The 11,335-nt window shown below is 38.3% G+C and overlaps 2 protein-coding genes across 2 annotated transcripts; one reads left to right on the top strand and one right to left on the bottom strand.

The window, feature by feature from the left end:
- The first annotated feature begins 1,734 nt into the window (after positions 1–1,734).
- Positions 1,735–5,071, top strand: LOC103945994 (auxin-induced protein 22D). The gene is made up of 4 exons (XM_009356594.2): positions 1,735–2,096; positions 2,200–2,463; positions 2,581–3,536; positions 4,794–5,071. Exons 1-3 carry the CDS (start codon positions 1,909–1,911, stop codon positions 2,654–2,656), a joined length of 528 nt encoding a protein of 175 aa, XP_009354869.2. The 5' UTR covers positions 1,735–1,908; the 3' UTR covers positions 2,657–3,536; positions 4,794–5,071.
- A 329-nt stretch (positions 5,072–5,400) lies between these two features.
- Positions 5,401–7,860, bottom strand: LOC103945992 (protein OSB2, chloroplastic). Its single transcript, XM_009356592.2, has 5 exons — positions 7,429–7,860; positions 6,802–6,940; positions 6,637–6,721; positions 6,445–6,554; positions 5,401–5,748 (listed from the first exon to the last, which is right to left on the bottom strand). Exons 1-5 carry the CDS (start codon positions 7,851–7,853, stop codon positions 5,560–5,562), a joined length of 948 nt encoding a protein of 315 aa, XP_009354867.2. The 5' UTR covers positions 7,854–7,860; the 3' UTR covers positions 5,401–5,559.
- Positions 7,861–11,335: the final 3,475 nt, after the last annotated feature.

Below are 11,335 nucleotides of genomic sequence, written 5' to 3'. Positions count from 1 at the left end.
AATCAGATATCCATGTAAAATTTGTTGCTTCACATACAAGACAAAGTTATACTTTCTAATACATTTTTGTCATAAATATTAATAATAATCATGAGTTATTTCTAGTTCTTGGAATTGCGCGAATAATAATATGCACGAATGTGGTCACTTTCATCACCTTGTATATTATATTTCCATCTTCTTAAAAGGCTCAAATTGGATGATTAGAAAAGAGTTCAAAATTCACACACATGCATGCATATTGGCATCATATCTCATTTACTTCCCAAGGGCATAGATGTTATATAAATTTTTTTGGATAAAATATGCTTTTGTTTTGTTCTTGAAATATCATATGTGTTTGCAGACTTGAACATAGTCAAATTATTTGAAATAATGTGTTATTTTCTATTAAGATTCAAATTTTCTTTTTCGTATTTTAAATTAGATTATTTTGCATATCGTTCAAATAAACATAATGATAAATCTTTCGTTAGAAAATTTAACCATGTGTTAATATTGTATTATATTGTGAACTAAAATTAAAATGATGTTTTTATAATGTATTATATTGTGATGTATTAGTTTAAGCCAGTCAACGGTCAACCACCAGAAATAAGATGGATTAGGGTTAGGGTGAGGCAAAGAGAGCGGGAAAGGTCAGCTGACCATACCACATGGAATCCCACATGTCATGTAAGCACAGGCCAATTAAATTTCCGGTCCCACTTATCTCTGCCCACATGGCCGTGCCTACCCAATCCGCAACAGCCACATGGGACCGTATGCAGTCACATGGGCCTGTTTTTTACGTTCCATCCTCCTGATCAATGGTGCTGTGTGAACAGTCCCAAAGCCTGCCTTAACTGCCGATCACAGCCGTCCATTATCAGTCCGCGGTCTTCAGAAGCATCGGCTATGGTTGTCCCTCCTTTGTCCCCTTCCAATCGGGCACCATACAGCACGGTGTTCCTGATCTGAGTAGCATCCATATCTTCACTTGTCTAACCGAAATCAAGAAATCATTCATACCACCCACATCGAATCAATTAAAAACAAAATGATTTTGCATATCTAATTTCTAATAAAATTGAAGAAATATGTTGAGGGCAATTGTTTATGTGTAAAGAAAAATACTTAACGTATTCTAGGTCTCAAATGCATTAATAACTTATACTCACACATTTGTGTATGTGTGGACGTGTGTCCCAAACACCGGTTTGAAATATAATTCTTAAGAGTAAGACTACTTTGTATCACCATTTATAAATCATACTGTGAAACACATCTCTACATTAGTTTTAAATTAAGTAGTAATTTTCATACTTTCATTTTCTTTTCTTTTTTGTATCATTCTTTTATTTTTATTTTTTGATTCTCATTTGAATTATACGATTAATCCAATAACTAAAAAAGTGAGAAGAGAGGAAATAATGGATTTTAAGAAACCAATTATCTTCAAATTTCAAGTTTATTAGAGACGCAGTCTACAATGTGAAATGTGATATGCAAAGGGATTTTCGTAACATTGCTAATCAAGTAATCGATGGGTAGAGTGCGTAGGCCCCGCTTTGAAATTCCAGTATGTCCAACTGTCCACCTGTGGTTGGTCATTGAACTAACGCGTGGGGGACAGCATGTGATGTTGCCATTCATGAAATAATGAGTGAATCTCATGCTGCCATGCACCATGAAATATGAAAATCACCTAACAGTATATTGTCCCTCTCACAATATTCCTATAAAAGTTTGAGTGCCATCACATCTTCTCCTCAAGGAAATCAAATCAAACTTCAACTTCCACCTGACTGAAGCAATCAAAATCTCTCACAACAAACCCTAAACACATTTCTCTTTAATTATTCTCCTTCTGCAAATTCGTCTGTAATCTGCAAAACCATTAGGGTTTTTGTTAGCAAAGTGATTAAGATGGAAGACCAGCTAAATTTCAAGGCAACTGAGCTAAGATTAGGATTGCCTGGAAGCTCCGAGGAGCCTGAGAACAAAAAAGCAGCAGCATCTCCTCCTATGACAAAGAATAACAAGAGGGCCTCGCCGGATTCAACAGCTGAGGAATGCTGTACAAATTCTGATCACATAGATGCCCCTCCCACCAAGTAAGCAACATTCATATATGGACTATGAGTTTCATGTTAATATTTGATTAAGAAGTTTTAGTTAAGTAATCATGTTGCTAATTAATGATTGAAATGTGTGCAGGACACAAGTAGTAGGGTGGCCTCCAATCAGATCTTACAGGAAAAACAGTTTGCAACTGCAAAAGTCCGATGTGTACGTGAAAGTAAGCGTCGATGGAGCTCCTTATCTGAGAAAGATTGATCTCAAGATTTACAATAGCTACCCGGAACTCATCAAGGCCTTAGAGAAGATGTTCAACCTAGCCAATATTAATGGATCGGATTTTGCTCCGACTTATGAAGACAAAGATGGTGACTGGATGCTTGTTGGAGATGTCCCATGGACGTAAGTTCATATTTTTCGATTAAAACCCTATCTTTGCAGTTTCCTTTAGAATTCATATGATCCGTTCGATCTCTGAAAAAACTCGTATCTAATTACTCTTTTTTGTTGTGGTTGCAGTATGTTTGTTTCTTCCTGCAATAGGCTGAGAATTATGAAGGGATCGGAAGCCAGAGGATTGACTACTTGTTTCTGAAGGCATGCAAAAAGAGGGATGAATATATACATTAAGGAGGCACTTAAAACTCCTCAAAACTACAGGAAAAGACACTGATATACATGGAGCTCAGACAATACACTTTCTTTTTTTTCTTTTGTTTTCGAAATCGATATTTGCTTAAAAAACAAGGTACCCGGACAAGAAACTTATTAGCTGGGATGCAAATTGTACAGAGAGGATGACATGTTCCATTTGTCCTAATAATATTAGGTTATATATATATAACGATAAGGTTACACAATGTGAAATCCCGTCCCAAATTTAGCGTATTTTCATAATAACGGACTTATGAAATTACCATTTTGCCCTTGAATTGACCTTGTTTGACCGTCTCGTTGAAACGCTTAGTTTTAATTTTATGAAATGATTCTTAATGTACTTATCGCCACGAACGTGTAGGCGCAAACGGATTCAAATTCGGATTTATAATGAAAATCCTACGTTCAAACATCAAACGTTTTTCGAATATTTTGTGTTTCATATATTACGTTCTTAAATTGCAAACCAAGGAGGACCCACATGGAAATTTTGTCCCTTTAGCCCCTCACCCTATCCGGATCTCCCTTTCCTTTTTGGGATATTTTCCCTATGCTTTAGTATTATATTAATACTCTCTCTCTCTTCATCTATCTCACTTTCTCTTTCTCTCTAACTTTCTCCACTCTCCCCGAGCTCTCTCCCTCTCTGCAAGCTCTCCCTCTCCTCTCTATGACTCACTCACACACACAACAAACAACCACCACCACCTGGATGTGCAACCCGGAGAACCCCAAGTCGAGTTGGTGCTCCACCATGGCAGTCACGGCGATCACTTCCCCAACGAGCTCTGGTGGTTTTTGTGAATTTTTTGACGAAGGTAAACTTATAGAAACTCTTGGGATGTTTTTTAAGAGCAGATCGAAGCTTGTTTTAAGTTGTACATACGTGTTAAACGCAGAAAATAGCTTGGGGTTGCTTTTCCTAGTTTTCCGGCCAAACCACGGCGAGTTAGCCATTTTATACCATTCTCTTCATCTCGTTGAGTACTACAACTTTGGATTTTGAATCACTTGATTTGGTTGAGTATCAAAGAAGTTATGGGCGTTTGAAGTTGTACCCAGAAATCGGCCAAACCTTGGCCTGAAAACAGGTTAAACCGGACCCAGTAGCCCTAAACCCAAACCCACAACCCTAGTCCGGCCCAAAGATTTGAACCATGGAACCCAACCTAGTTGTTAAGCCCAAACCTGAAACCTGTTGGCCCAGCTTTAGGCCTAGCTCAAAGAACCCAAGCCTAAACCCAATTGAGAACCGGGCCACTATCCCTTGACCCAAGCCCAAATACCAACCCAGCCTAGAAACCAAACCAGAACCTAGGCCGCCCATGGGCGTCTGCCTTCCACGCGCCTCCACCGTAGGTACTATGGACCGTGGCCTTTGGGGCCGCCACCTTGATAATTGGACTTGGGCCCATGCAGCGGAGCGTGGGGGTACTTGAGGTCCCTCCTTATGTTTTTCGATGTTTTGAATCCGTTTATGACGTCCGTTTTTCGAAATTCAATCGTTCTGGTAGAGTTGTATTAATTGGACGCTTTATGTGCTTAAGTACAATTATTAGCAGCATTTTCGTCCCTCCCATTCGCACGGCTCTTCGACGACAAAGTATCTATGAGTGGACCCCTTCTAAAATGCATATTTTACTATTCGAAATGCATACATGAAAAATATGATTTAGTAGTTACATTTTATGAAACGTTTATGAGTAAATTAGGTTTACACTTTATGAGATATCATGCTTTACTGAGAATATTTTGGAATACCATACTTTATCGGAAGATACTCATATTGGCTTCGGTCGGGGGTTGTAGTGCCTACTGGCGGAAGATATTTATATGGCTTCAGTCAGAAGAGTTCTATATACCTTCGGGCAGGAGATGATACCACTACTAAGCACACTATATATGATATATGTTTTATGAAGTTTTATGGCATGCTAGGGTTTTCGGAAAACCTATTACTTATTATGCTATATAAGTTTTCATAAACTTTGGGGTTTAGTACGTTGTTGAATAACTATGTTAGTACTACTTATATATCAACTTAGTTCACTCATGTTTGTTTTGCGCCCTCTCAGGACATAGGAACGAGGTATACGATTCGAGCTACGAGGCATTCCCCTACCAGTAATATTGAGTCATCCTCTCTGCTTTCGACATCACTTGTAATAGCATTTTCTGTCACACCTTTCACTTGTATTCTGAATTAGATCTATGCTCTGAGCATGTCATGCATTATCACTATCATTTTATTGACGGTTGAATATTATTATATTATTTTGGTAAGATTTGTATATGAATATTACATTGTGTAATTTGCGCGAAATTCGTATGCATGTTTCACATGTTCTCGACATATGCATTCATTAAATGACTTGCGTCACCCTCGATTGTCTGCCAGCACGTGGCCATCCCACAACCCCTCAGACATCAGGATCGGGGCGTGTCACACAAAGTCTAATATACAGCAGTTTTGTGTAGATCCAAATACATGTAGCTGTTTCTCCATTCATCTTTTCGTACCTTTCGTTAATGGCAATTTCCATTACTTTTTTTAGCTATACTGTACAGTTCTTCAATAGTTATCGTTCCATCGAGAGCTTTCTGGTGTTACTGTAATTAAACTGGTATGATATCCCAGGCCAAAATTCTAAACTGTAAAGTCATTGCCAAGTTCTAGAAGGATGAAAAGCAAGATCACCAGCATATCATATAAATTGCAAATCAAGATTACAAAATATAGAAACAAAGCCGATTTGTTCAGTATCTCCACCAAAAATTGATAGTGACTATACATAAATTACGCCTCAAAGACTGGTTTCCTACAGCTAGCACCACAAGCACTTAGAAAGGCGAAAAACTATCACCATCAAATATATCTGTATGCAGGTTATGTTCTTGGTCATTAAGGGTCCCCATTCTTGTATCCAGTATAGCAAGTTGGGACTTCACCCATGGCGGATTGTTCCGGCCTTCAATCCACAAGGCTTCTCCAGTATCTTTATGCTTAAAATCCGGATATTTTGGGTTCCTCTGAAAATCATAAAACAAAACCAAGTAAACAAGAGTGAGTTTTTTTCTCATTTTCTTATCAGAAATCTGAACAAACAGCAGATGACATGAAATTAAAAGTTTACATGTGCACATATGGCATTAACCGAGCACTTGTCTAACAAACGTAAATATGTATTCCATTCCCAACCATTTCTATTTCAACATTTATCATCGACATGTGTAGAAACAGTGTAAAACACAGTTTCTTCTCGTCCTTGCAGCACCAACAATGTTTTTGCATTTGTGCACACAAAGGGGCGGCCATGGACAGGTGCAACCGGTGCACTTGTACAGGACCCCAAAAGTTCAGATGGTCTATAATCCATATATCTACCAAACTCATGTTTATAGGACTCCTCAGATCAGGGCTCTTTTCTAGGGCCTACACAAGCATAAGAGAAATCACTTCTATGTTTTTAAGCTTTTGTAATGTTTGATCCTTGGCTCCTTTTCCGTATTGAAGTTCATATTTATTGACCAAACAAATGAAAAGCCCATAAAAACAAACAACGAAAACCGTGTTACATTTAAGTAAAAGTAAACATATGAAAGTATTTTTTATGACTACTTTCAATTGGAACTATTAATCAGGGCCGGCCTTGCAGTGGATACAAACCTGTGCTCAAGAATGAAAGAATACATATTGTCGACTTATATAGGGATCAAATAAAGTACCTTGGTCTTCCGATTATCCCACCAGTCAACTGGATTAGCAAAGAAGGCTTGCCATAATTCTTGAGTGGTTTCCGTTATGTTCTTTGTGGCATTGCTGCCAAGATTTCTGCCTGCAAGAAAAGAATAAAATTAATAAGAACAAATGGTATTTCTGCTCTTATCTAGACTCATGTTACTGAAGATATGACTTGCCCGCTGTAAAGGAATCAGAGTCGTGATCTTTCATGGCCGGCGATGAAAAGCCCTTTTCAACAAAATTCAGTTGCTGAACAACTACCTGCATCAGATCAAATTCATTTTCTAAACAAACAAACGTCAGAATCTCACTACAACTAGAAAGACCAGAAGCCAAAAAACCTTATAATAGGTCTGCTGCTTCCCTTCATCGGTTTCAACAGAATCTGATATCAGCCGGCCCGATACATATATTTGTTGGCCTTTCTCTACATGCTGAAAAGCAACATGTGCAAGCTCATCCCAAAATGTCAGATTGATCCTGAAAGAAAAGGAAACCCAATTTTCATAATTAATTCCCTCCCACACTCCTTATACTCACAGCAGCATTCACAGTTTTACTAAGATTATATTAACTGAAAAACTTGGAAAATATGAGCAATGAGAACCGGTTACAAACTTAACAAACAATAGGCTTTATATACGATTTATTGTCTGTTTAGTGTCTACCAAGTTCTATTTTTTATTAAAAAGTTTGTAACCGGTTCTGTTGTTGCATATTTCCTAAAAAATTATGCATTGCGAGACATTCAAAGAAATTTTAATGTCAAATTCCCATTTGAATTTAACGTTTCACATTCTCTCAAACAAAAAAAAATATGATTGAATCAGAGCAAAACCACACTAATTGGAAGCATCAGAGCAAAACAACTGAGCATCAGTCATCAAAATCCAAAATTTGAATGGATGCCATTAACTGCAAAATATGAATAAACCCGAAAACCCCGAAAATCGATAAAGAATTATTACCAAGAGGTATCGGTGGCGGACTTCTTGACGGCGAGGCGGGTCCAAGCGAGGACCTTTCCGGAGGGGAGGTGCTTAATTTCGACGGGAAGACCGACGACGCCGATGAGGTGCACCATATTGCACAGCTCCTTTTTCCACTGGACCTCCGCCGGTCTAGGGAAAGTTATCGGCACCTGAATGCTGCTCCCGCTGCCGTTGTACTGGTCTCTACTGTACTCCATCGCGCATTTGAGATTGAAACGGCGCCGTGCGAAGGCCAAGTGGCTGGTAGTTGGGAAAAAGGCGGGAACTTTGGGGTTGGCGAGAAAGGTTGTGCTTGTTGCTGCCGGAATTGCTCGCTCTAACGCCATTGCTTTCGGCGTTTTTTGGGGGATGGCGCCAAAACTCCGCCGTTGTCGGATAATGCTACTTAGACTACGTTTCATCTGAACTCCCAAAGGGTTATTGGAAGGTTTGGACCACAATACCTCAAGTTCCTCTTGGGCTTAATGTCCATGAACAGGCCCATTAATGGTACAAGGACTTAACTATACTAGGTTCAACACTGTGACGGCCCAAACTGATAATGGGAAAGTTATGCTGATAAATAGACATGACATTGTATTATTGGTCAAAAATGCTACGACGGTATTCCAAGGAGTGCATGTTAGTCCTACTTTATTAGAGTGAGTCATTCATTCTATATGTTAACGAGTCTCAATTTATCATACCATGCACCCCGTCTTGATGTTGAAAAAAATCGAATATTGACCATGCAGTACTGATTGTCTAGTTTGTATGACAATTATTAAGCTTTTCATTACATATAAGTTTCATAGTGTTACACTTTTTAAAAATACATCTTAAAGCATGATAAGTGTAGAAGCACAATACAGAAGTATGGCGAGAGGATTGTGTGAGCTATTGTGGCTTTGGAGGTTGCTCAAAGAACTAGGGTATTCACGTATGTGACAAACTTGTTTTGTGATGATAAGGCTGCCATTGATATTTCTCATAATCCGATTCCACATGATAGTACTAGATATGTTGAAGTTGATAGACATTACATTAAGGAAAAATTAGACATAAATAATTCAATTTTCGTTCGTAAAATCAAAAAAATTAGTTGGCGGATATTTTGACAATGATAGTTTCTAGTCAAGCGTTCTACAACTCACTTGTTAAAGTTTCTAGTCAAGCGTTCTACAACTCACTTGTTAAGTTGGGTATTAGCGACATCTATGCACCAACTTGAGAGATAATGTTGGCGTAAGTTGACATTCTTGGCATAATTGAGTCTAAGTAGCGGGATTTGTTTCTTGATTGTATTTCCTTGTAATTAAGGTAAACTTTATTACGTATCGTTGCTTGGTAAGTAAAGTTGTATTATATATCTTTCCTCCTAAAGGAGAAGAATATATTGAAGAATTCTATGACCCAAATTTAGCACAGGTGCCACACACGGCAGAGAAGCCACCACTGAGGGCGAAAAAGCCGCCACAAAAAGAAAAAAAAGGGTTGCCCCTAAGACCAACTTCAATGGTGGGCTAAAAGCCAAATTACCCCTCAAAATTTCCCCCTAAACCCACTTCAACCCGAGGGGAAATTTTGGGCTAAATGCTAAATTCTAAACCAATGCCAAATTCCCCCCAAAATTTAGCCCAGAAATTGGAGTGGACTCCACCCAATATTTATCGGAATTTAATTTTTTTAGATTAAAATGTTCATAAAATCCCGGGCTAAAATTTTAGGCTAGAACGAATGGAGCAGAAAAATTATTTTTGGGCTAAAAGCTAAATTTTTCGGGCTAAAAAATTTAGCTTTTAGCCCAACCATTGGAGATGGTCTAAAGGGCGGCTGAAAATACCAAGATTAAAGCAAACCAAGTGGTGGGATAGAGAGTCTAGCAGACAGAAGGCGGAACCCCCTCTCTAAACTCTCTCCGGAGAAAGTCGAATAGCTTGCCTATTTTCTTGAAGGGTATTTTCTTTGGTATATATATGACTCCAGCCACTGCTTATATTATTACTAACAATCAAGTCACTTAGTATTACGGTCTAGTGATATTTCTCTTCACTTGTAAGTGAGAGAGATCTTATATTCGATTATCGCTAAAGGCGAATTTGAACCAAATTATTATTAGCCCATTGTGAGGTGGCTAAGCCCACATTCTTTTTTTTAATATAGATAATATCGCTTGTTAAAAAAAATAAAAAATAAAAACCTCCCAGTCACTAAAATCTGAAGAACAAATAAATTCACTAATAAACAAAAAAAAAAAAAAAAAAAAAAATGAAGAACTCATTTGTGTAAAGAGAAAACTCAACAGTGCTATTACAAGTGTTGCAAATCCATAGGGGCATCACAATAAGAGTTTAATTTCACAGTAACGATTACTCTTTTCAGAAAAGAAGGAAAAATAAAATAAAACAAAAACCTCCCAGTTACTAAAATCTGAAGAACAAATAAATTCACTAATAAACAAAAAAAAAATAAAAAATGAAGAACTCATTTGTATAAACAGAAAACTCAACAGTGCTATTACAAGTATTGCAAATCCATGGGGGCATCACAATAAGAGTTTAATTTCACAAAGTAACGATTACTCTTTTTAGAAAAGAAGGAAGAAAAAAAAAAAAACCATCAAATATTATTGTGCATTTGTAACGTGGAAACTCATTCTTACCCCTGAAGATAAAAAAAAGACTCAAATTTTAGAAGAAGTACTAAACTGCACATTTCATAACGGCGGAGAAGTCCGACCGGCGTCCCCAATCAATCTACCCCGGAAGGTTTACTACTCTCTACTTTGTTTTTCTTCTTTAATTTCCGTTTCTTTCTGGTCAGACTGTGGTCCTCTTGTTTAGGTATGGATGTTGGCAGGCATGGGAGAAAAACTTGGAAGGCTTGTGCACATGACAAGATTTCTGTTCAAATCTATACGCAGGACATCCTCATTAGTTTAGGTATGGATGTTGGCTGGCATGGCTGTTCTTCCTAACTACCTTTAACTCTCTTGTACGAGTTTTGCACATGACAAGATTTCTGTTCAAATCTATACGCAGGACATCCTCATTATTTGGGTGGACAGCTACTGGTGTAATTCGATTCCTCCACTGAAGGCTGTTTAGAGATATGGCCAAATCCATTTGGTCGAACAAAATCTTGTGTACCGAACACCATTTGCCATTATCCTCTTCTTCTTTCAACTCCCAAACAGCCAAAACCTGCCCTGCCTCATTGTGGGCAAGCAAACTGCACATTCGAAGACGCCCTTCGCACATACCTAGGCACTTAGTTCTTTCAAAGTCATTGTCATAATAGTGACCCAATTCAACAAAACGGCAATGCTTTTGATCAATAACATTGACACTTCTACTAGTGGCACTTGCAGTCATGTCGATGTTGAACATATCCAACCCAATAAGGAAGCCACCAGAAGCCAACCACTACAACATTCCATTATAAGAAACGCCTTGCTTAGTCATATGAGTGTAGCTAATGCGTTGTGGGCAAGATACAAGTGACTCAGTCCATGTACCAGTCTCCGAAGAGTAGATCTCCACTTTGAACTCGGAGGGTCCAGTGAATTTACTTATCAGCACAACCTTGCATCTATAGTCCGAATTAACTTGGACCGTATTACTTCTACCTTTTTGATAGGTCCAGTACCATCTTCGCTAGAGAACTTGTAGTAGGGCTCACAAATGAATCCCCCTCGTCTGTGCCAAACGTCTGCGTGGGTAGGGTTCCGAGGAACAGCAACGCATTGCTTGGTGTCAGGATTGCAGATGTAGTATTTACATGGTTAATACAATCTAATGCAGCACAAAAATAAGTCATCATGCGTCCCTAATATCTCAAATTGGTCTCTTATACTTGAGTGAAAGCCGGGAAGGAAATCCATACAAAGCCCGCGTATTTTGAT

This window comes from the organism of the source record quoted next, unplaced genomic scaffold, assembly GCF_019419815.1.
Source record: "Pyrus x bretschneideri cultivar Hongxiangsu unplaced genomic scaffold, Pyrus_bretschneideri_v1 Contig50, whole genome shotgun sequence".
Taxonomy (NCBI): domain Eukaryota; kingdom Viridiplantae; phylum Streptophyta; class Magnoliopsida; order Rosales; family Rosaceae; genus Pyrus; species Pyrus x bretschneideri.
Note: the sequence above shows the minus strand (reverse complement) of the source record. Positions and strands in the feature narration are given on the sequence as shown.